The sequence below is a fragment of the Rhizoctonia solani genome, chromosome 8 (assembly GCF_016906535.1).
Source record: "Rhizoctonia solani chromosome 8, complete sequence".
NCBI lineage: Eukaryota > Fungi > Basidiomycota > Agaricomycetes > Cantharellales > Ceratobasidiaceae > Rhizoctonia > Rhizoctonia solani.
Window position 1 is genome coordinate 1,211,383 of NC_057377.1, and position 24,479 is coordinate 1,235,861.

Genomic DNA, 24,479 nt, shown 5'->3' on the forward strand with positions numbered 1-24,479 from the left:
GCATGTGATATTATATATCGACATCGGTCAGTACCAGATCTATAATAGCCTGGTTTATCCAACTGCTGGCGTGCAACCATGATGACGAGCAAAGATGGGTTCTTTGCGCTGGTCATACACCGATACTGTGCCCAAGACGAGACGCAGTTGGATGTCCAACCGGGAAGACTTGTGGCCGTGCGACGGGTGGAACCGAGTGGCTGGGCGGGCGTAGTGGATGTTGAAGGCGGGAAAGGATGGATACCGTTTAGGTAAATTAAATCACTTGATGTTTATGAATTAAAGAGTAGTGATGGGGTGGGTATATACAATTGGGTGTGCGAATAGGTATGTGCGGCCCATTGACGACGAGACGGTGGGTGTATTGGAACCGATCGCCCAGCAACTTCGACTCGGTGCTTACCGTGCGATAACGACGATCCGGGCTACGGCCACCAACCATCTCGAGGGGTACTCTTCACCCGATTCCAACGAATCTGACGCTCTGGGAGACGAGTGGGCGAATATCCCCAAGCAACGGGTGAGCTTCATTTCGTAATTTGCTCTGCTCATCGTTCATTCTGACGTGGACGTTCGTTACCCAGCGGCCCTCGAGGGCGGCGACCAGGCCTCGGGACATGGATTCGAGCAAAATGGGATCGAATGGTACGCCCAGAGTGTCTTTGGACGAGGATGTGCCCGTCCCTACGTATACGCCAACAACATCGGGCGAAAAATCACCTGGAGTCCAGTTTGCGGCTGCTTCGCCTCCAACATCCTTTGTTCCCTCGCGAGTCCGTGCGTTCAAGCTGCGTTCTCGTTCCAAGTCGCGCGATGGAGTACGTTCGGACTCCGAGTCGGTCGGTCGTCCGCGTCGGCCTTCGGTCTCTATTCGTCGCACCCGTGTGAGCATGTTCGGGTCCCCTCGCGAGCCAAATCCTGTGGAACAGATCAGACGGTTGGACGCAAGGCCGTGGTATCTCAAGCCCGTTCATTTGCCTGCGACCGGCGAGATTGTCTTGGATTCCGATGGGAGTGTGCGAGCTGGCACTCTTGAGGCTATCGTTGAGCGTTTGACGTGTGAGGCTCCCAGCCGGAACCAGGAAATCATGTTGAGACGTGATGTGTTGTTCACATACGAGGCCTTTACCACTTCCCAGCAGCTCTTTGAACTGATCACGGACCAGTATTCGCTCGAGCCTCCACGCGAACTTGACGAGAGCCAGTTTTTGGATTGGAAAGAAAACAAGTTACGGCCGACTCAGGCCAGGTAAGTTTATCAATGATCCCCCTGCGCAAGTTAGTAACCGATTTATAGGGTTTTGGATGTACTCGGAGCGTGGTTGGATCTTCCTCGCTTGTGCCAGGATGACCCTGATCTTATCCCTCGAATGCGCGAGTTCCTACAGTTTGTGACCAAACCGGAGAGCTTGGCTTCGGAAGCACGTCGCCACCTCAGGACTATTGAACAACTAGTGAGTTTATGGATGTTCACCCCCCATCTGGGCACGTACCGATTCCACATGTGTAGATCGCACCTCCGGCTCCGCGATCTCCAACGCCCCAACGTCGGAGACGCAGATCGGAGAAACAGCGCCCGTTCCCTACACTTTCTTCCTCACCAAACGGCACCCGCGCCCACTCTCAATCATTTTCGGGTTTACTTTCTCCCACAAGCCCTGCTATCCGCTCCGAAAGTCTTCATATAAGAACAGAGTCTACCAGTCCATCTCGTGGGTTTACGAGTCCCATTCAGCGATCAACCAGTCCGAGATTAGGATTCAACAGTCCAATCAGCCGAGCCGCGAGCCCGATTCTCAACAATGACGAGGGCTTACGACCTAGTAGTCCATTAATGTTGAGCACATCGATGACCTCGCTCCCTTCTGCCGTGACAAAGCAGCAGAAACAGCAGGGAGAACTGGGGTCTGGTTTGGGCAGGGCTAGGTCTCAGAGGCATGCCAGTGCGAGCTACCCTCGATCTGAATCGAGGCAGGCCGATTTAGCCTATACAGCTCTTTCCGAACGTTCGCACAGTTCGCATGGGCATAGTTCACATGGACACAGCTCACATGGACACAGTTCGCACGCACACGGTTCAAAGCATTTGCCCTCGGCTGTGAACGACATCGATCCGACCGCACTCGCTCACCACCTGACGCTGCTCGAATCCGGGCTGTACATGCGCATCAAGCGGAAACAGGTGCTCGAATGGCACAAAACTAGCAGTTCAACTGAAGATAGCAACGCAACCGTAAACGATTTGCGTAACTTTTGCGTGACATCCGATCGATTGGCCGGCTGGGTCAAGTGGAGCGTCTTGAGCCTGGGGACCTCAGTTAGACGTGCCGAGGCCGTGGGGACTTGGATTCGTGTTGCCGAGGTGTGCACTTTGGCACGACGCGACGTGACAGCGATGCCCAATGCTAATGCGTACTTTTTTTTTTTAGAAATGCCGCCTTTTGAATAATATTTCATCTCTTGCTGCTATCGCTGCCGGTCTCTCTTCTTCTGACATCTCCCGTCTTCCGCATACATGGCACCTAGTCCCTTCTGCGCGTGCACAAAGACTTGAAGATCTAGTGCTGTTAACTAGTCCAGCTGGAGGGTTCGCGCAGCTGAAGATCTTCTATTCAAACGTCAAGTTCGCAGTTCCGTTTATTGGTGAGTGGGTTTATCACATTCCTTATCTTGTGCTAACTAGTCTCGTAGGGATGTATCTAACGGCTATAGTGCACGCCGCCGATCAATTCAAGGACCACTTACCTTTCCCCGTCCCGGCAGACAGGAGCCCCAGGGATGAAGACGGATGGGCCACAGACGGGGGTCATAGCGAACCAGTTACACCCACCCAGACACAGGCGCGGTCTAAATCTTCACGAATGAGCATCGGATCTCCTTCTCCACTCTCCTTGAACGCCGTACCTCCCCCTCTCAAGTTTAACTCCAACGCCTCACCTTCTCAGTCCCGCCGACTACCTTCAGAACCCCCGACCCCGACGCTCTCCATCGCACCTTCGTCTCCGACTACTTCCACTCTCGGCTCACAAACCAAACTCATCAACTTTGCGAAACGCCATAAGCAAGCGGAGATTATCCACGCTATGCTCAAGTTCCAGGGTCATCCGTATACCGTCTCGAGCCAGAGCGAACCTCAGGGATCCACATCCTCGCCTTACCCCCACCCGTCCTCGCCTTCTTCCTCGTCGTCCTCATCGGTGACCCTCATTGCCTCTGCCGGTGGTGTAGCATGGGTAGAAGAGCAGCTGTCTCGTGCGGCGATACTGACGCTCGGAACTGATTGGACTTACGACCGGAGTCTAAGATTGTACGATGACGAGACCGGTGGTAGGACCAGTGGTGCAGTGGATAAGGAGAACATGGCCGCTGCGGGTTTCTGACTAGGAGCGGCCCCGGGGAGTGTGAGGATCGATTTCATATGACCTGTAGTGGAAGTGAAGGGTGAGAGTGGACGAACATAGCGTGGTGCCGGAAGTTAGGTCTGATGTGGAAGGTGGAGAGAGACGGTATTTCTGGGAACCTATTGTCTAACGAGTCACTGAGAGGAGTGCAAGGTCGAGAAGGATGAACCAAATTCCTGGCCTCATGCACATAATATTATTATACCCGTGCATGAGTTGTTTAAAGACAGTATACTACGTCTGTACGGCTAGAAGCAGGTAACATACGTATACCCTTGGGGGCGTGTATTATCTACTACTTGTTGTTTCATTACATGCATCTATTCATATCTTTCTGACATAATACTGTTGTTCGTGATGTATTGTACATTGTCTATTAGTTCGTTAGATTATAATTGTACAAAATTGTTCATTGCAGTTATTGGGCAATCAGATCCAGCTGTTGCCTTGTTCGCTTAGAAATACACATTAAGGAACCAAATTGAGGATCCATTGCTGTGATGGGGCCCTTCTTCTCAGCCTTGATCTTGCACAATTGGGACCACGCGACTGCAAATGCAAATCCAGGAGAACAATCTTGGTCTTGTGAGTAGGCGTAAGACGCTGCGATGCGAGGGACCATCTCATCTCGAATATGAAGGAGTCCTTTGGGTAAACCTGTATTGTATGCCTCGGATGCGGCCCACTCGGACTCCTGTCTTTGTCTTCGACTGTATTTCTTCCCTGGCTCTGTTTTTCTATCAAAACTTGCTGGACCGTGTCGTTTACCGATTGAAAACTCTCCCTTGTCGAACTCTTCCTTCATCTTGTTAACAAACGCAACGATCTGGTCAAGCTCTCGACTCAGTTCTGGGATTCTCGTACACAACTCGCGCTCGCGGTTGTAAGGCTCCAGAAGATCGGGGTCGTATCGTCTATAGGGCCGGAGCGCAACTATTTCGTTCTCGCACTTCTGGCGATACACGTCGAGCGCCTGCTTCAGATCTTCGATCACTGATAGTTTAGAAACGATCCGAGGGTCCTGTTCATACGGATCGTAACTGAAGCAAAGGTACCCTACAATTATCCCAACTTACAACGTTGTTCCACTTTCTTGAATCTTTTTGAAGAAATTGAGGAAGAATTGTGAGCCCGGTTTTGACTCCATCCAAACACGTCGTGAACCTGTAGTCGGAAGTTAGTCAGTTTACTATAGCACACCAATAAAACGGTCTTTACACGTTGCCGAGCCGAACAGTCTCTGGATCGTCAAGTCCGAGTACCTTTGCTGCGGTCATATGCCAATTCCCATACATACCAACCTGGTTGGGCATCAATGGTGCGAGCAGTGCGTTGAGTACTGAACGAAAGTCATCTGGAGGTATTTCTTCCATGCGCTTCGGGTTTGAGACAAAATGGTCGGACACATCGACATCAGCAAAATGGGTGGCTGAATTTGTGAATTGATTAACGAGAGCTTCTTCCCAAATCAAGATAGCTGTATCTCTGAAACGAATAATTGGATTTTTGCTAAATTCGTGCATGGGCCAACTCACCCATCATAGTCACCACCTGCTAGCATACTGGCAAGCGAGCGCTCCCCTTTCACAGAGAAAACAATAACATCCGTGTACCCTGCCGCCCAGAGCTCGGGACATTCGACTGCTATGACCTGTGAGCAGGAGTAAGCTCGAATCTCCCCACATATACCTTTGGTGCTTACTTTGCGCATGTCAGATGGTAATATGCAGGGATTTCGCGAGACCTGTTGAAACATCAGAGGCATAATATGAAGCTAACTGACTAAATCACATACAAGAACAGGCCCTAAGACTGTCGATATGTCGGTGCCTGAATTATCTCGAACTGGTCTGCCAAATCCGCAAAAAACCTCTCCAACATCTAGAATCCCCAAGGGGTCTACGAGGCCGTTAAGCACGAGTTGGCATAGCACCTACGTAAGCTAACCTTACCAGGTATGATGAATCCTTGTGCACTATTGGGTATGTGCAAATGGCACTAATGAACCTGAATTGGGCCTATGATATCGAGTCAAACTTAAGAGACGCTCACCTTCCCATCCATTCCAAAAAGGATCATTTTCTGGATCGATTCAATCCGATTGAACAACGGCGTGAATTTCAGATCAAATCCTGACTGCAGAAGTCCCAAAGCCTGAGTTTCGAAACTTGGAGGGTGGCCAGAATATGGGTCTGGTTGGTAAGTAAATTTTGCATCAAGCAAATCTTGCCCCTTCTCTATGGACTTGAAGCCTTGGGCACGAGCCATCGATTCTGGAGTCAATCCTTTAAGTATGAGCTCCTGAACTTTCGATCTCGTAAAAATCGTTTCCCAAAGCTGCAAGAATCGGCCCTCTTTCACGTATGGGATAAGAGAAGCCGATTCAATATAAGTGCGAGTCATTGAGTCCAATATTGTCGTGGGGACTCCGTTATGGGACAGATTTATGATAACCTGATCTGTGACTTGGGTGCCCACCGCCATTGTATTACGTGTAAGTACATCGAGGACACGATGTGAAGCGCACCATCGTCGAGGATCCGGATGCAACTTTACTTTAACTTGACTCGGGCTAGAGAGTAAGTCCATAACATTAGTCATCAACGACCAAGATATATGCATACATACCGAATGTAAATCCGCGGTGGGTTATCAAGTAAACGATCGTTCGGATGGAGAATAAAGAGTCCTTTTGATCCACCAAACCGAGCTTGAACGCTCACCGGAGCGGTCGACCATTTCATCTGGGCGGTGAGCTGGTTCATTGCAGCAGCATTAATAAAGCCAGCCCCATCCGTCATAATTGCACTATTCGAGGACTTTCCGGGCGCAACTTGTAGAGAAAGCTGAGTTAAAATAGCCTAGGCGAACACGGTGTCCTACCAGTTTCGGGGAGATAATATATCTCATTTGGTGCAAACATAAGACCTGGCCGAGACGTTGAGAATCCTAGTGCAAATCGAGACGACCATTTATTCAGAGTCTAAGTCAGATAGGTCAGCGCAGATAAAACGCAATCAAACTCAATATACCTGATACGGGTTAGCGTAAAGTGGGTTATGCCACTCTATGAAATCTCTTAACGAGAGTCGAAACTGGTCTCCTACTAGTTCGTCCTCTTGTCGATCCAACGCTTCATTCGTCTCCACAAGGTAAACGATGGTTCTTCGGGCGTAAAATGCGCGGAAAACTCTTCCATTTATTACCAACGCATTCTCAACCATATATTCCCGCAGTGCCTGGGGTTTCAAACGCGGCTCCTTCTCAGAGAATCGAACTTCAATAAGGCGACGCGACCCAAGGTAACGTCTGAAGCGGCATGAAGTCGACACCACGGGAGGTTGGAGCTGGAACTCGAATTTTCCTGAGCTACGTCCAAATTAAATTGGATCCTTTGTTCAAAGTTATCACTTACGTATGTACCGATAGCCTTAGAACTTGGTCTATTTTACCTCCAAAATATGTGCCTTCGCACCCAAGCCTTTCTACCGAGTTGATACGTAACAACATATCCTCATGGTCGTACTCGGCCCTACTTCGAGGTCAAGCTTAGTAGCCAAATCCTGTCTGATATCTCACCAAGGCGAGGCACTGCCTAGAGGGTGGATTGTTCTTTCTCGGGCATTGATTACTTTATAGTAGGGGTGTTTCCCAAATAGAACTTCGGCAACACGAGGAGCAGACTCCGAGGACGAACCGCACAGTTTCTCCAAAGCTTCCAGTGGCACGTCATCCCAGGATAGTTCGGGATGGGCACCAACCAGCCTTGCCACCTATAAGTTGGACTTGTTTTCAGTACAAAATTTCCCATAGTTTGGCTTTTCATAATTACCTCCCATTGCACAGCCCAAGGCAAACCCAGACTATCAAAGACTTTCTGGTGCGAGGGCGAGTGGGCAACTTTGTGCATATTCTTGGGCAGGTTCCAATCATGATTCGTAAAACTAATCTTCGAATCTGCTTCAAATAAAACAAATTAGATGTAAGACAACATGTTCCCGAAATAATACCTTCAAGTTGATCGAGTTGTTCATCGGCCAGTGATGTCATCACAATATCTTCGGGTTCTTCAAACCGAGACTCGTCGTTCAATAGTGTATTTCCTAACTTAGGAGTTTTCTCGATATGCTTAATTTGAGGCCCGCATGACTCTATTTCGCGAGCTTACAGACTAGAATAGCGATCGAGTTATGCACTAACCTATGGGAGTGAAAACTGCTTTACGCCATTAGTATGTTGAATATTTCAGTCAGTCCTACTAACCACTGGTATCAAGATCTTTGCCTTGACTGATATATTCGATAGCGCTCAGGAGCTTTGACAAGGTTATAAGAACATCAAATGCGTCAACAGGGCGGGACGCACATCACTTTGTATCCAAGGTTGTTCCTGTGATAATTTGAACCGCTTTGGGGTTTTAGGCTCAGTTTTCGCACTTTGAATCCTACTGGCCAACGTGGGTCGGATGAATTGCTGGCTTAAAGGGCGAGTAATCCTCTTTAACCCCCGCTGAGAGCGCGCCTTCGACGTCTCTTGAGAGCGCTATTCGCAACAGATTATTTTGATTCATTAGCATGTCTTCATGTCAACCCTCACCTTCAGCAGGTCCGAGAGACTATTCGGCATAGTACAGGCGTCGTCTACCGTTACAAGGACCGAGAGCCGGGGAGCCTGCCTGTAGTCCAAGGCCAAGGGTGTATGCCTTGCGCACGTGTACAGCGACAGTCAATGAATTCGAAGTAAGCACGTTGACCGCGCGTTGGCGAGACAAGAAGAACCGCAGAGCACGTGACTTTCATTCAGCTCTATAGTGGTGGTCGAATATTACGCTATTGTTTTGCATAGTCCAGATTATCATCAATAATGTATGCATATGCGCACCGACAGGACGCGATATCACCCATAATGCGATATAAAGGCCCACTCCATCAAGAGCCTGGGAGCCCAGACCAAGAACTCCGGTCGTGAATATATAGATCACTCGGCTTCACTCCCGGTAGCACCAAAGAGATTTCCGGAGTATAATAATGACAAATCAACTGAGCTTTAGATACGTCTGTGGCGTCATGCGAGCAACTCCGTAATTTGACCTTCCCGAGGTTTGAAGGCAAGTAGTACTTCATTACCACGACGCTGATAAATAATCCATCCCATTTCCCATCGGAAATCCAAACTGTTTTCTGACTCCACGAATCTGTTATATACATATGCAGTATGAGATAAAACCTCATTCGCTTAGAGCTTCGAGGTGCCTTTAGGGCAGACCACAAGAGTAGCTACTGGCTGCCTTCGCGTCGCCGCCTTGGTAGATTGCCTCCTATAGAAACACATCAGTATTCTACGATTCATGACAAAAATAGCTCCTTGCCTGAGGATAGGGACAGAGAAGGCGGGTGAATGCAGCCCCTTGTGCACTATTGCCATTGTTGTATTTTACCGCAACAAGTGATTTTGGAGCTACACCCTTCTCTACCCAGTCCATCGTAGCCAGGATCATATCATACTGGGGAGTGAACGATAGAGACTGGCCGGAGCCGCCTTGAGATTTGCTGCGTTGGCCAGGCCCGCCAAATGAATCTGCGCCTGGGCCTCCGGAGCAATGGCCAACTCCTGGAAGCATGAACAGCCGATACCTGTTGCTTAAATCTTCGTTCTTGAAGAAGCTTCGTACATGTTCATAGTACCAGAGTGAGCTCCCGGACCTAACCAAAGATGTTTAAGCGCGAGTAATAAATTGGGGTTATGCTAACTCACGGAATGAGAGGGTCAGCGAATCCATGGTACTGCATCAATTTTCCCCCACGTCCAAAGAAAGGCCTCAAGTTAGGATCGATGGCAGTGGTTTGGCCTGGATCAGTTACGTCTCCTATCTTTGTAAGTCTTTCGAGTTCGGTTTGATTGATTTGCAAGGTCCTGGGCGAATAATTATAATAAGAACCTGCGAGCGAAAACCCCACAGTAACTTACTGGACAGAAGTCTTGTTCAGCACTTGGTAAGAGAAAAAGTCGGCTGATTGGGTGTCAGTGTGTTGTAGAACATCACCGTGTAGAAAGCTATCTTACGAGCAGGTCCATACGGGATACCAGTAATTGTGCCAGGCCACCCAAACTCGCTTCCAGGCTCAAACGTTGGAAACAAGAACTCTCCGTCGCTCGATGTCCAGTTGGTATAAATCGCTTTGAGTGTTACGAGCTGAGACTGTGATAGACAGTTGGTCTGGTTTATATATGAAGAGAGATTGGCTGATCCACATGCGACGCGGCTAAGGTCAGGTTTACACAACCTAGGCTACACGATTGACGTATTCAAGGAGTGAAACAAAGCCAAGGCAAATGAAACTTACGTTGGTTATAATCCCGTCAGCAACCCCATCAAGCTTGTCGCATTGATCAAGTATTACTTTATTGAGTGTCGCAAAGAATGGTGGAGGTATCACTGCCCCTGGCGTGGTAGCATTGGCATTCAACAGATTGACATGCACAGTGAAGCCATTGCTATTGGAAGGATATCAACATCCACTACAAAATCTAGGCTGAAATAATAACCTACAGGTGAGGCCACCATTGAGCAGCTATAGTCCATAATTCAGACAATGCAAAACACGACGGATATTCGTACTTACGTGCACCTGCAACAACTCCATCAAAATCTTCAGGATACATTTGGGCCGATTTTACACCTTAATAATTTAACTATAATTAGTGACATGGGTTATCTAGTTAATCAAAAACCTTGCCTTGCTTTCCTCCGCTAGAGCATCCAATCCAGTAATTATACTTAGAGCTCTTTCCGTAGTACGACTTTGCAACCGTCTTCGCAAATACGGTACTGAGATGCACAGCGCGATGCCCGAAATCGATCTATATGCACGGATAGAGTTGGTTACAATACACCGATTAGCAGTTCCACTAAGACATTACCTGTGATTCGGGATTAGAAATGGCAAACGTCCCGTCGCCTGAAGTCCTGGAACACCAGCGTTAACTTTCGCAAACAGTTTCTGAGAACTTTCTTTACCCATTGTGCCCTGAATTATTGAATCAGAAAAGGCAATAGCTTATCCACTATAACTAGGACACGTACCAGTATTCGTGCTCGCTACCGCAAATCCGTATTTTGTCATAGGAATTGCCATGTCCTACTCGTTGTTAGTCTTCAATTAATTCAAACCTCTTTGCTGTACATACGGCATAATTGACACCGCCAGCATCCTAAGCCCACATTAACGATTTGATTCAGAGAAGGAACAGTATCTTCTTACCCCACCATTACCAATCTGTACTCCCGCTCGTAGTCAGCCAGTGTATAGTTTACAGAGAACACATAGCTTACAAATGCGAAGCGACCTAGATACAGAAGTCAATGGTTTAGCCGAGGCATTTTCTGTGACCTTTTCAACTCACCATTCCAGAGCTCGGGGTCGGGTAGCCACACTTCAAAGCGAAATTTGGACGTAGTGGACGTATTGTATTCCGCACCGAATCGACAAAACTCTGGGAGATCAGGCACTGGTTGAGGGTATGCTATATCCCCCACTGGGACGAATGTTACGTTTGCGGGGTGGCTATGAGATCATGAGCCCGAATTGTCACACGTCGGAAACGAGTTGCACATACACTTCGGACGCATATGGTTTGAGTCCTTTTATAAGAGCCTGGGAGTCTTTGAACAGAGCAGTACAATCTAATGGCTTTGCGGATGCGCCATATAGTAGTATTGTAGATACGGATATCCACTTAGCGAGTGTGTCCATGGCTGAGAGTGTTTTTGGGGGATTGGGTGAAGAGTAGTCTACGGTCGTTGCTCATTTATGGTGAATCCGAGTGCAACGGTCTTGAGCATGTGATTAGTTTAGCTCACCAAGAAATATCAGCGGTATTCCCGACACGCAGGGTGGGAAAGTATAAGAAATAGTCCAAGGTGGATCCGCTGTCGAATCGGAGCAGGCACGGAATGTAATTGGATGGGAAATGAACACATGTGACTCAGAATTTCACGTCCAACTCACTCCAACTCACAGGTGGAAGGTATACCTTCCTATGCAACGACCAAATATAAACACAAAGAAGAGATAGTACCGCGCGAGATGTCACTTCTAGGCAAATTCCACAACCAAATGGGTACTAGGACCGGTTGAACCTTTACCCGTCTTTGATCGAGAAAGCGGGGTAATCCTCACATGACTTTGCGCGGAATTGCGCTCACACGTGACTTTTTGTGCTTTATTGACGCGACAACCATCACTTGATGGCCACTCCGAGCTATTTACAGAATCTTAACGAAGCTCAGTATCGCGGTAGGTCATCTATGGTATGAAAAATCTGATATTTTTATTCTTATTCGGTGCTCCAGCGGTTACCTCTACCCCGGCCGGTGCCTTACAGATCCTGGCTGGTCCAGGCAGCGGCAAGACGCGAGTTCTCACTTGTCGCGTTGCAAACTTGATCATAGGTCATGAAATCCCAGCACCTTCCATATGTGCCGTAACATTCACCAATAAGGCCGCAGCAGAGATGCGCGTTCGGCTCACTCGTTTAGTTGGTCCTAGCGAGACCTCCCGATTGGTGATTGGCACCTTCCATGCCATATGTGCCAAGTAAGTACGGCTGGTTAAATCTATATGAGAGTCTAAAATTATAATTAGTTATCTTCGAAAGTACGGTACGGCAATTGGGCTAGCTACTAATTTCTCGATTTGCGATAGCGATGAAAGGTGAGCACCGCTACAATTACTATTTCCAAAGCATAATAGCCCCCACCTAGCAAGAAGACCATATCTACTTTACTACAGAAACACACCTCCGAGATCGAGTCAATTGGATTGGATCTCAAAGAGCCAATCGTGCGCTCTATGATATCTAAAGCCAAAGCCACCGGCCAAACACCGCAGGAAATGCTTCGCATAGCTTCTTCGGTCTCGACACAAGACAAGATTCAGGCTGCAGTTGCACTCATATACGAAGAATACGACGCCGTACTGCGTGCAGCTAATGCACTAGATTTCGATGACCTTTTGGTTATGGGTCTGAAGGTGCTGAAAGCGGCACCAAGGGCTATTGCAAAGTTGCGCCATGTTTTAGTTGATGAATTGTGAGTAATCAAGTGGTACATCTTTATTGACACCACTTCACACTATCATAACAGTCAGGACACGAATACTATGCAGTACGAACTTATGAGAGTTCTCGCTGATGCATGTGGTCGATGCGTCAGTGTGGTCGGTGACCCAGATCAGTCTAGTGAGGTCTCAGATTCCATTTAATGATGTTTATTTTCTGACTTTACGGGACTAAAGTTTATGGGTGGCGCTCTGCTGGTGCGATTCAAGCATCCTCAATTCTTGAACGATTCTAATTCCACATCCAGATGTGACCAATTTGTCTCGGATGCGCAAAGGTAGTTATATTTCCAGAAATAGTACTATTTATGCTGACGCACCTTGTTTAGATTTTCCCGGAACAAACACAATTTATTTGGAGGAAAACTACCGTTCTACAGGATCGATTGTTTCCAGCTCCCTTGCTATAGTTTCTCAAGGCACGTTGTTCTTACTTGCTTCTGCACACAATCTATTTCATCATAAATTTCAGACAAGCAACGCGTTCAAAAATCATTATTTACATCCCATGCTCATGGGCCAACTCCCTTGCTCAGGGAATTTGGATCAGCTACTGAAGAAGCAAGCTTTCTCGCGCGGGAGTTGAGAAGAGTGGTTGCAAGCTCTGGGGGAATGATTGGGTACGGTGACTGTGCTGTTCTACGTACGTCTGAATATGATGCGCATGTTCTTTTGTCTTGCCTCACCCGATCTTTTTCACCTTTACTATTTCTAGTACGTTTTAATGCCCTATCCCGGGTGATCGAATCCGCACTTCAACAGGAAAGTGTTCCGAGTCGAGTGTTAGGAGGCCACAAGTTCTTTGAACGCGCAGAGGTGAAGGACTTGTTGGTCTATTTACAGTTAGCCGATAATCCGGCGTTTACTCCAGCATTTGTGAGAGCCGTAAACGTGCCGAAACGCGGAGTTGGGGAAAAGGTATGGGGTAATCCACCGCTATTGATCTGTCGCCCCACTAAGTGCCTTGCGTTTGTCTTGTCATAAAATACTGCCTCGTATCATGCCAACATGGGCCACAGTCTGTTGCTGAAATCGTTTCTCGGGCATCGTCTGAAAAGACCAGCGCATTCAACGTAATAGAGCGAATTTGCGATGGCATGGCCCCTGACATTAAACCACCTATCAAACGAAAAGTATCAGAGTTAGTACGCCTCATCAGACAATTAAGGAAATGGGCATCAGAGGTATGTGCGTCACTTTTGCTACTGTCTATTGTATACTAAGCATCCCACGATGTTTAATTATTATCGATTCGACATATTACCTGTCTGTGACGCTTACGCTCATCAATTTTGGTTATCCTTCGATCCCAATTCCCATATTCTCATGTTTCAAACCCACAGGGCGTCCTTGCCGCGGACCTCATCAGACGCACAGTTGATGATATTGGGTATGAGGCACATCTTCAGCGCACCCAACCGGACTGGGAAACACGCTGGGAAAACGTACAGGAGTTAATCAACTTTGCTGCCGGAGTTGAACTCCCAGAACCGGAGGTTTTGAATTCTGAAGATGAAGGTGACTATTTGGAGCACGATGTGGGCGCGTATCCCTCAGAAAGTGAGGAATTGGCTGCTGGTAGTACCACTTTGGAAACCATGAGCAGCAGCAAACCCGGCAGTACGAAAGGACTTGCCGCTACAAACCCTCAAAAGCAAGCCGGAAAACTTTTGGCCCGGTCATCGGGATCACAGGGACGAGATACAATAACCATGAAGCAGGCAACGTTGTCAAGTTGGCGAAGCGCCTCGAGGCCCAACTCCACTCTGCCTCAACCACAACAGCCAGAACCACTGGACGACGATGTTCTGGACTTGACTGGCACTGATGATGAGGAAATCTCTTCGGAAAAACTTATCGATGGAGATGTTCCCACCAAGAAGCTACTACAGCCACGACGAGACAAGTGAGTTTGGATTGCACGCGTGGTCGATCATCTTGACTCATTTTATCATCAGCCAACAAACCCCGCTCAGAGCGTTCCTTCAAGCCTCTTTATTATCAACTGACAGCGAGACCAAGGAAGAGGAAAGCAAAGGCGTAAGCTTTTACTACCATCCTCATGTGTTGTAAGAGAATTAATTTATCCTCAGAAAGTTACCATAACCACTTGCCATGCTGCCAAAGGCCTCGAATGGCCAGTTGTAATTGTTCCTGCAGGTAAGACTAATTCGCGCCTTAGCATCCTGATATTTGTCTGATAACAATCCCCTTGAAGTGGAAGGTGGAACCTATCCGTTTTACAGAGCAGAAGATGTAGAAGAGGAACGGTCCGTATGGGGTTATTTTACCACACAGTTATCCTAATTTGCAGTGGTTCATACAGACGATTGCTCTATGTAGCATGTACCCGAGCACAAGCATTGCTGTACCTTACCCACTCGAGCTCCAGAATGGTTGGAGGTTCGTGATATTCCCCTGTGCTGATGCCAACCCCAGTTTTGTGACGTCGGTCAATCCAGGGGAAACCCGAAAGACGACTTTGTCCGAATTTGTAACATGTATAATTCAACAAGATCTAGTACGTCCATCTAGAATTGTGGTTACTTATCTATCGCGAGCTAATTTGAGCGCTTGCCGCTCCACTCAAGACACTCTTCCAGCGCAATCTTCCGCTGTTGACCAAAGATGAGCTTGTAGTGTTCGGCAAGATCCTTTCACGAGCGGTCCCATCGAACGAAGTTATCCAAAAAGGTCTTCGAGAATTGTAAGCATGTGCAACTAGTAGAACTCAATTGTATCGACGCTTACCATGGTCTGGATCTGTGACCTATAGCCGTCGTGTACCACGGCTGCGGGATCACGAACGCGATGAGCCAGTCGATATAGACGAAGCCTCGAACCCCTCTTGGAAATACACGGCTAATGAATCTGGGAATGCTAGCAGGGCTGCAAGTGAGTAATCCTCGTTTAGTTGCCAACGGATATCGTGACTAAGACTGCGCCCTACTTCTCTTCTAGGACCATCTTCGATTGCCGCTTCACACGAGGGATTCACTACCTTTTCACTTGCATCTGTTCGATCATTTGACCAGGTAACTACAGCTGGCTCAAAGAAGGTGCGAATGAATGTTGGTGATGGTGCTACGGGTACTCCCAGGCTGAGTTCCTCAACGAACTCGGGGCAAACCATCAAACCGAAGAGCGCAAGCGGACTTGCTTATCTGAGTCGAGGACCAACTGCTTCGCACTCGTCAAAACAGGTTAGTGCTCAGGCTAAACCTCTCTCAAGCTCCACGATAGGCACCAGCACTTCGAAAGTGGCGGTCGCGCCCCCCAAGCCAGCCAATTCGGCGTTTCGGCCGCCAACTTTTATCGCGAACGGCGCAACCCCAAATGCTGCCTCGGCCGTGGCTGGGGCTAAGAGGCGGTTGGGAATGGGGCATTTCGCTGGTGGCGCACTGTCAGCGCAAAAGTTTCGCCAGGTCGAGAAGGGGGTAAAATCCGGGAACGATACGTGATATTGAGGCGCACAGAGCTGTGATCGATTCTTGCCTTATCAGAGGCTGTGCATATATACATTGTGCATTTACTTATGTATACTAAACTATTCGCTCGAAAATAATTTACACATATCGTTACTCTCGGATCGACTTTATTTGATCTGATCAGCCATGTACCATTTTGGACTAATTTAGACAGGTCTCAGATACACGCACACTCAGGATACTCAAACCCAGTCAGTTCTGGTTCGTATCAAAAGAGGGAAATCTTTATTCGGGTCGTAAATCCAATCCCATAAAAGCTACCCCAAATTACGCCGGAACGTACGATCGGCCTACCTCGTGGATGTGGACTCGAGACTCGACTAGTCTTTCTCATAAAGCGCCGAGCGGCAAGTTGCTCAAGTGTCTGGAACATAGTCTAGATCATGTCGGTCTGGCTCGCGACGAGCGCATGGGGGTATCTTGAGCAAAAGCTACTACCATCAATGTGTAGCTTGAATGTCGTTGAAATAGATAGCCTATACGCATTGAATTTACGGCACATTCATACCTCAATCACTAGACGAAGTTCCTTAACTTTGGGGTGGTCGAGAAACTGAGTGACGATTTCTAGTCCTAGGCTCGTGAATCTCATAATAATACAGTTAGGAGTTCTCTAATTTCTCATACACAGGGCGTACATACGTATGCCCAGAATAGATTCGCCTGTACCAAGTCCAAATACCGGGGACGCAGTGCCATTTGCCTACGTGATTCCCAGCCTCAGAAGCATCCACCCACGTCCTCAGGATAACACCTTCCAGTTCCTATCAGCGACTCTTCATCTCGAAGACAACCGCCCATTCGATAGCACACTCACATGATGCATATAGAGACGCCAATTTGTTCCGATGGTGACCCGATTGAAGAACTTGACCTATCGCATCCCAGGGTGCAGAACCGATAACTCAACGATAACCCAAAGTGCCCAGCACCTCGACGCATGGTATGGCATCATAGGACATATGCCATTAGACCGCCTTCCGCCCAGTTCTAGCTCAAGAATACCCAGGTTTGCTTAGTCCTGTACTATGTAATGCATACCGTGATCAAGCTTGAGACCTAAGAATTCGACGGCAGAGATCAGCTGATACGCCTCGCTCCCCACATGCTTGCCCGAGTCTTAGCTCTTGAGGTAAGTCACGACAAATGTCCCAAGGACACACGATGAGCACTTGTGGAGCTCATTTGGCCCACAACAAACGTGCGCCGTTCTCATTCGCCCAATAACATCCGACCGCACGCCTTGTTCGAGAATAGAATTCGTACGCGAGCCACATCGGCCACTTGAAATAACACCCATAAGCACATCTACCCCTTTGAAATCAATACAATAATGAGAGATACCAACTCACTTGGTCGAAATCGAGAGCGAGGTCCACGATTCTCTAAATCGCCTGATACCTTTTTTGCAACAACTGTGCATGACGTCAACACAATGGGCGAGCTCAATAGAGAGCGTCGGCCGAGTTCGACCTGGCAACTGGATATAGAGATATACGAGATCTGAACTTTATTGGGGTTCAAAGGCTGTGATTGAGTACAAGGAGGACCCTATAGCCACGATTAGCCAGACGACGATCCCGGAATTCAGATGCGCAACCCTAGGGAACCATCGGGTGGAGTAGTCGACTGCGATGCGCATGGAACCCGCCTGTCAATAGTCCAAGCACACGGTCGGAGTTGTTCGTAGAGATAAGCACAGGAACAATCCATCTTGAGCACGAATTCGTGTGCTAGGCGTACGTTCATTATGGTTGCCGTTATTGCCGGTGGCCCCGGTTACATCACGGAAAAGGGAGCTATTTGACAGGCGGCGGGAAAGAGGGCGGTCAGTAAGAAAAAGAGAGCGAAAAGCCCCAAGTCAAAAAAGCGGTAGCTTCTGAGAAGGATAGCCTATGACAAATAAATTAAATAGTAATTAATAATTTCCCTTTTGCGCTTTGTCAGAGGATGACCGACCAAAGCAATGATCTATGCGGGGTAGCGTTGTACAAAGCACAAGCGAGTTTGGTCGTTGCAATGTCAGGATGCACGCATGAGAGGAAAGGAAGAGCAACACACGGCAGAGGGGGGGGGGGAGAGGATATCGATACCCGAGCCAAGCGAACACATTTGCAGAGGGCAACACGAAAAAAGTAGGACAACAAAAAGTTTTTCAGACCCGCGTTGCTCTGGCTCTCCGGACGTCCGAATACCACCATGCGTCTGTCGTGCGGTGCGGAATAATATCGAGGCTATGTGTGTGTGTGTGCAAGGAGTTACTCCGAGCTGTCCATCCTTGACCCGTAACCCCATGCGACAAACCTTTTGACGTTGGCCTTGTCCCACAGCTGGCCCAGCCAGCTGAACCAAACCCAAAGCTCCAAAGCGAGGCCAGAAAGAGAGTTTCAGACCGATAAGAGTTACGGCTGCCTCAAGGACTTTTGGCTATCAACGTCTAACCTGGCCATCGACGTCAATGTTGCCATCGCCATCGGAAAAGAATCCAAGGAGAGAACGAGCGAATAACGGCCACGCATACAACACGCGTGCACAACGATCCCATGGGTCGAACTCGGCGAGAATATTCCAGATGGATCCAAGCTGCGGGCCGAGCGCTAGAGAAAAGGAACCCGAAAGAAAAGCTCGAGGGGCGTCTGGGCACGTTGTTGGACGAGGGCAAAGGGCGCCATTGAAGAACGAGATCTGTAGTTTATGAACCTGGGAAGGAGGGACGAGGAGGTAGGCCGATTCAGCGTCATATGTCGCCACGTAGCATAGCATTGATATCGGGACAAGCGAGATTCAATTCTTCGGAAAGGGGCAGGGAACGATACTCAGAGGACGTATAGGTTTTGGACAGACGCGATACAGCTTTAGGAGAAAGGGCACAAGTTTAATTTGTTCGTCATTAAGTTTCTTCTTGGGTTAGATTCGTTTCTTCCTTGGGGGGGAGGCCTGTGAATCGGACAGATGAGCCGGGTACATTATGCGGGGTCAAGCGTTGCACATTGCTTTCTGACCAGCTCGAAGGAGATAGCATGTCCTCTGAGAGCTCAGCAAACTTGAAAGTTGGCGACGAACGTTTGTAGTCGAACTGGCAACCCCATGTGTATCCCAAAAGTAAACGTTCGCGGGTCTTGAAGTATCCTTTCAACCGCGTCCATAATCCACGCTCAAAGGGACTACAACATATCACCCGGCGCCAAAAGATAAGATGGAGGCGGTAGTTCCCAAAAAAAAAACGCCATGCTCCAAGCTGCCACCGCAATATTGCATTGCACACTGCGGGGATAAGCCAACGGGTTTCGAGTCCCCGTGACCGGGAATAGATTCCGTCAGCCCAAAAGGAGATACAGATAACGACCGTTGGAGGGGGGGTCCTGCCGAGCAACGGAATGAACAAGTTTAGATGGAGACCACGAAAGAATAGTCTCACCCGCTCTCCGAAACTGCCACCCGGACGAACCGAACCGACTGACCGACGTTCTTGCGTTCCACTCGATCTTGGTTCATGTGGGGATAAAGACCTCAACTTACAAATAACACGGTGTCGTCCGAATCGAGTTTACTTATAATGAATGAATAGTACAAGTTCAAATTATTCCGGACCTTGATCAAGTCAAGCTATAATGATCGTAAAAGAAATAATGCGGGGTAAAGCCAGTGCCTACTGAACCACCCAAGTATAGAAAGCAAGTGATGAACGGTTGGATAGTTTAGCGAGGTTATACCTCGACTCGAGTACCCCGCACTAGACCCATCCGTCAACACGTGTAAATACGGGCCGAGATGAAAGAGGGGCAAGCGAGGGCGAAAGATGCAGACAGCGACAGAGAGCGGGCGCACGATGAGTTGCTCTCCTTGGGTCGGGTGCCCCAGGTTCATCGGGTCGAGTAGGATCGTGTTCGAGTAGAGTGATGGGTGTTCTATGTGCAGCGGTCGATGCGCAATTTACTTTGGGTTTAGACGTTTTGGGGGACTTTGGGGGAGGGAGTGTTCTGACTATCAGTTCTAATTCTGCTCGAATTCTGAACATCAATCCTTTCGTTTACCTACGGGGGGGGGTGTTCCGACCGATAGGCTATGAATATCGATTCGAAGAATGGGCTAGGAATACGAGCCGTATGGCGACGAATATCAATAAGATGCTATGAACGATCAGTCGATGGGTTGTGTGTCCGAATGGATAGTCATAATTCTGTACATCAGTTTGAACATCCCCCGGCCCTGGACGACCGGAAAGTGCAGCGTGGCGAGATATTCGTCATTGGACTGTGAGATTTCGTGCGGGGGACGTACGGACCCATCCCCCGGTGAGGTCACCCATCCATCTCTCTCCCTCTCCCCCCCTGGGCACACGTTGCGAGCACAACGTGTATGCGGGGGGGACAGAGGATTAACCGGGAGGGTGTAGGTATGGATTTACCAGGAAAGAGTAAAGTCGATTACCCAGAAAGACGAATGCATTGGATTACTTGGAGTAGATTACTGTGTATGGTCGTGCAGATTACTCGCCTGACCGGGCACGTGTTGGGAAGTTTGTCGGCAGTAGCCATCCGGACCCATTATGGACCTGGGTTCAAATGAAAGGATGGATATCGAGAGGGATGGAAGTTGCCGCCGTAATAGCAAGAAGAAGAGAAAGATAATAGGATGGTGATCTGGCAGCGCACACGAGGCACTTGGTTTCACGGATAGGATTAGCCCTTGGAACCATAGCCGGCCGGTGTGGGTATAGCGCGCAAAGTATAGACAGCGAGCGGGGAGCGTTATCAAAGTTCAGCACGAGCTGCGTTGGGACCGCGCATGTATACGACGGAGAAGAATGGTGTTATCTTGCGGCTGCGGTATATAGCAAACAAGAACCGGACAGGGGATTGATTTACCCCACACTTTTCGTTTGTTTGTGCTGGGCCAGGAACTGGATGCGGGCGTAATGGTTGGGATGAGGATTGGCGAGGCGCGGCCTGTCTGGTCTGTCTGGAATCGGCGGAGCGGGCGGGCTGGGCTGGGTAGAAGGACCCCAGATCAGAATTAGTATATGCGGTGATGAAGTGAGGTGAATGTGCAATCTAGTTTCATGAGTCTTGTATGAGGTACAAGGGTGGAGCCAGCCACGCGGGTGGGATGGACGGCATCAACGTTAAGATCAGACAGGGAGTGGCTGCGGGCGGGACGTGTTTGTATTATCTGGAGCCAAGTGGAAATTGGGCCGGCGGCAGAAAAAAGCGGTGTAAAAAGCAGGCTCGGGTTCAGTTTCCCAGAGAAGCAGTCTCCCCCGATCGGTTTCGATTTGGAGGCTCAGACCAGCCGGGTATTAAACAGCGGTGTGAATTGGGAGAGAGAGAGCAGTATCCCTATCCCCCCCTAGGATGATGGCCACCGCGACGTCGCCCAGGCCCCGACGCCACCACCGTTCCTCGACCGGATCGTCCTTTGACGCTGGCTCGAGCGCGTTTAGCCCGCTGGCTGTGCCTCGCCGGGCCTCGTCTGCGTCTGTATCCGCATCGGTATCCGCACCGGCACCGGCCCCGATCACACCTCCCGCTCCCCGTGTGCGCAAGGCTGCGTTCCAGCTGGGCGGCTCGAGCGAAGAAGAGGAAGACGAGTGTCCGCTCGTACGAGAAGTGAACCAGCGAGCACGCCAGTCGAAGCTCGACGACGAACATTTCGGTGATTTCTCATACGATGCCGCACGAGCCAAGGCCGACTCTGAAAAGCAAGATGTCCCGTTCCCGGTCGCATCTCCCTCGCCCCAGAAGACACACATACCGCTTCCTCCGCTGACTATCCCGGACCGTGAGCCTACGCCAGTTGCACGCTGCGCCTCGTCCCCGTCGCTCGCGCACCCACCCAAGCCCACCGCCATTCCGTCATCGGCCTCGTCCACCAACTCCTTCAACTCGGGCGCTTCCACCCCCATATACCTCAAAAACGGACGCCAGCTCAAGCCCAGTCTCAAGTCGCGTGTCAGCTTGTCCTTGAGCACCTCGGACGTCGCCTCTATGCTCGCCCACGCCAAGAGTGCTCCCTCTACCCCACGCGTCCACTTTCCCACTCGCGAGAGGTGGGTCTATACTTGCTTTTGGTATTATTGCTTGCTCACGCTTATTTCACCAGGCTCGAATCGGTCGTGCTCTTTGACAAGCGCGCTCGTCCGCTCGAAGTCGCTGCCGGAGACTCTCCTCTGGTGTCGCCTCGCTTCTACGACGAAGAGGACAGCTCGATCCCGAGCCTCAATCTGCGCATGCGTCCCCAGTCGAGCTTCCCGTTCCCGAACATGTCTCCCCGCGGCTCGTCCAACAATCTGCAAGGCTTCTCTGCCGCACTCATGGCCAAGACAAAGCTCAAGATTGCTGTCTCGCGCAGTGCACCGCTCCAACCCACTCCCCACACCGATGCCCACGTCCATCTCGCCGCCATCCGTCTCCTCGGCACCCGTCTCAGCGGGAGCGTGCTTGTCAAGAACGTCTCGTTCAACAAGCGGGTTTCGGTCAGATATACATTCGACAGCTGGGAGACAACATCCGAAGTATCCGCCGCCTGGTCTTCTCCCAACGCACTTGCCGATCTCCCCAAGGGCGAGGTCAAGCCCTTTGGCGAGGAAGAAACAGACTTGGACATTGCCAGAGGAATCATGGTCCCCGTCCCCACTGGCTACGACCGCTTCACCTTCAACGTCAAACTCGACGACGTCGCCCCATACCTCTCTGCCCGCTCTCTCCTCATTGCCGTCAAGTTCGAGGCATTCGGCGTCGGCGAGTGGTGGGACAACTGCGGCGGACGCAACTACCGCTTCGAGTTTGATCATGTTCCCAGAAAGGACAAGGAGCCCAAAAAGGAAGAATCCACTCCTACTGCATCCACTACTCCCACTCCCGCTCCAACTTCCAAACCCACTGGCCGTCCTCGCTCGAACACCTCCCCTGCTCCACTCAACTCGGACGCTACCGTCGCCGACCCCGCCAGCGCAAGCCTCCTCAGCGCCAAGCTCTCGGTCGCTCTCCAGTCCGACTCCGTCCCTTCGCCCAAACACTCCCCCGCCCGCCCGACTCTCAAGCTCGAGTTCCCGAGCGACGAGACCATCAAGGACGATTCCACCCCTACTCCTCGAGCCACCACCCAGCACAAGCCCCTCACCCCGCCTGACTCGGCCTCGTCTTCCCCGCGCGAACCTCCGGCCCAGCTTCCGGCCGTCAAGTCCCAGTCCCAGCCGCAACCCCAGACCCAGGTGTCGCTGCCCTCGCCAGAAGACTCGCCTTCCTCGGGACGCCGCCAGTCGAGCCCCTTGCCTTCGCCTTCGGCCGTCGAAGCCCCCGCACACAGCACCACCAACGTCAAAGACCAGTCCTATGCCGACTTTATCGCCAAGTACTGCTTCGCCGGTGCCGCCCCTGCCTCTGCCCCTCCATCCCGCCCGACCCCTGCCCCTTCCTATGGCGGTGCTCCTTCTACTGCACCCTACAACAATAATAATAACCCAGGCTATACATCCTTTGGAAGCTACCCCACACCTTCGTCTGCCACTCGCCCCCAACCGGACTTTGGCTGGGCTTCTGGCCCATCTTGGTCCAGCGTCGGATTCAACTATGGTGCTTCCTTTTCGGGCGCAGATCTCTAAGAGCGATATCTAGGACGACGATCAGGGTGAGCTCATTCATTCCTCGCTATCCGAGCGGGCTGAACTGATGCATAATGTCCTATAGGGTTTGACTCTCTCCCCTCCACTAGAAGATCACGACGGTTCTCGTTATCGCAACAAGGGTCACCAGCCCCTCTTCGCCAGTCCTCTTATCTATTCATCTCGTCGTGTGCTTTTGGATCAATCGCAATCAAACCCCGTACATACAAACTCTTCTCGCGGCATTTTATCTATTCTTCCTTGTGTTGACTAGTCAATTGTACTATTAGCCAAACTGTCTCGACTAGTTCTTTGCCCCCTTGCTTGACCCCCCCCCATCCAGTTTCCCATTTTCCATTCTTGACCCGCTTGTCTCTCTGTATGCTGCTCTCGCTATGTTGATGTTGGACCGGTCCACTCATGCCTTTACCCTCGGACATGCCTCTTTTTTTGTCTGTCTCTATATGCCTACTCTGTGCCCGTTCTGTACATACATATTCTTTTCTTCTGGCATACATTTCGTTTCTTTTTTCCTTCTTGCGAGTTGTATACGATTAGTGAATTTTTTGATGACTGAATTTAGATGACGCTTTGCATTTATTTCTCTCATTGCGTGATTAAGCAGCGTACGTTATGGGTGCAATGTATCATATCTCTCGTATACCGCGCATCCCCCTCGGGGAGCCAAGCCATGAGCTCAACAGCCATCCTTGGTAGCTCGTTATCGCAAAGGCCAAGTTACATACCAACCCAACACAAAAAGCTACACCCCACAATCTTACCCTATTCCATATATAACCCACCCACACACATACCCACACACACATCAATTTCTCAGGCTCAAGCTCAAGCTCTCGGTACAACCGTA

At 49.8% G+C, this 24,479-nt stretch overlaps 6 protein-coding genes across 6 annotated transcripts; 3 read left to right on the plus strand and 3 right to left on the minus strand.

Annotated features, from left to right (window-relative positions):
• Nucleotides 1-78: 78 nt before the first annotated feature.
• RhiXN_09829 (RasGEF domain-containing protein) lies at nucleotides 79-3,380 on the plus strand (the record flags this gene model as incomplete). Its single annotated transcript, XM_043329645.1, has 7 exons — nucleotides 79-251; nucleotides 328-520; nucleotides 585-1,249; nucleotides 1,298-1,454; nucleotides 1,511-2,362; nucleotides 2,430-2,643; nucleotides 2,692-3,380. 7 exons carry the CDS (start codon nucleotides 79-81, stop codon nucleotides 3,378-3,380), a joined length of 2,943 nt encoding a protein of 980 aa, XP_043182479.1.
• A 439-nt stretch (nucleotides 3,381-3,819) lies between these two features.
• Nucleotides 3,820-8,027, minus strand: RhiXN_09830 (RNA-dependent RNA polymerase; the record flags this gene model as incomplete). The annotated part of the gene is made up of 19 exons (XM_043329646.1): nucleotides 3,820-4,422; nucleotides 4,478-4,565; nucleotides 4,620-4,886; nucleotides 4,937-5,052; nucleotides 5,104-5,145; nucleotides 5,197-5,300; nucleotides 5,354-5,399; nucleotides 5,454-5,973; nucleotides 6,030-6,234; nucleotides 6,285-6,384; nucleotides 6,434-6,770; nucleotides 6,817-6,933; nucleotides 6,981-7,174; nucleotides 7,234-7,361; nucleotides 7,412-7,552; nucleotides 7,602-7,616; nucleotides 7,665-7,716; nucleotides 7,767-7,943; nucleotides 7,998-8,027. The coding sequence occupies 19 exons, from the start codon at nucleotides 8,025-8,027 to the stop codon at nucleotides 3,820-3,822; spliced, it is 3,282 nt and encodes a 1,093-aa protein (XP_043182480.1).
• Nucleotides 8,028-8,739: 712 nt separating this feature from the next.
• Nucleotides 8,740-10,064, minus strand: RhiXN_09831 (feruloyl esterase B; the record flags this gene model as incomplete). The annotated part of the gene is made up of 7 exons (XM_043329647.1): nucleotides 8,740-9,103; nucleotides 9,156-9,314; nucleotides 9,369-9,411; nucleotides 9,465-9,690; nucleotides 9,746-9,896; nucleotides 9,952-9,973; nucleotides 10,025-10,064. 7 exons carry the CDS (start codon nucleotides 10,062-10,064, stop codon nucleotides 8,740-8,742), a joined length of 1,005 nt encoding a protein of 334 aa, XP_043182481.1.
• Nucleotides 10,065-10,121: 57 nt separating this feature from the next.
• On the minus strand, nucleotides 10,122-11,155 carry RhiXN_09832 (feruloyl esterase B; the record flags this gene model as incomplete). Its single annotated transcript, XM_043329648.1, has 9 exons — nucleotides 10,122-10,262; nucleotides 10,323-10,368; nucleotides 10,420-10,429; nucleotides 10,486-10,540; nucleotides 10,590-10,613; nucleotides 10,664-10,678; nucleotides 10,735-10,748; nucleotides 10,806-10,966; nucleotides 11,019-11,155. The coding sequence occupies 9 exons, from the start codon at nucleotides 11,153-11,155 to the stop codon at nucleotides 10,122-10,124; spliced, it is 603 nt and encodes a 200-aa protein (XP_043182482.1).
• A 494-nt stretch (nucleotides 11,156-11,649) lies between these two features.
• Nucleotides 11,650-15,981, plus strand: RhiXN_09833 (UvrD-helicase domain protein; the record flags this gene model as incomplete). Its single annotated transcript, XM_043329649.1, has 20 exons — nucleotides 11,650-11,698; nucleotides 11,755-11,998; nucleotides 12,047-12,115; nucleotides 12,166-12,492; nucleotides 12,547-12,641; nucleotides 12,698-12,718; nucleotides 12,769-12,798; nucleotides 12,850-13,003; nucleotides 13,057-13,163; nucleotides 13,236-13,438; nucleotides 13,540-13,704; nucleotides 13,864-14,426; nucleotides 14,479-14,560; nucleotides 14,614-14,680; nucleotides 14,739-14,790; nucleotides 14,864-14,923; nucleotides 14,960-15,041; nucleotides 15,124-15,227; nucleotides 15,297-15,415; nucleotides 15,482-15,981. 20 exons carry the CDS (start codon nucleotides 11,650-11,652, stop codon nucleotides 15,979-15,981), a joined length of 3,093 nt encoding a protein of 1,030 aa, XP_043182483.1.
• A 5,381-nt stretch (nucleotides 15,982-21,362) lies between these two features.
• RhiXN_09834 (uncharacterized protein) lies at nucleotides 21,363-23,611 on the plus strand (the record flags this gene model as incomplete). The annotated part of the gene is made up of 2 exons (XM_043329650.1): nucleotides 21,363-22,057; nucleotides 22,111-23,611. The coding sequence occupies 2 exons, from the start codon at nucleotides 21,363-21,365 to the stop codon at nucleotides 23,609-23,611; spliced, it is 2,196 nt and encodes a 731-aa protein (XP_043182484.1).
• Nucleotides 23,612-24,479: the final 868 nt, after the last annotated feature.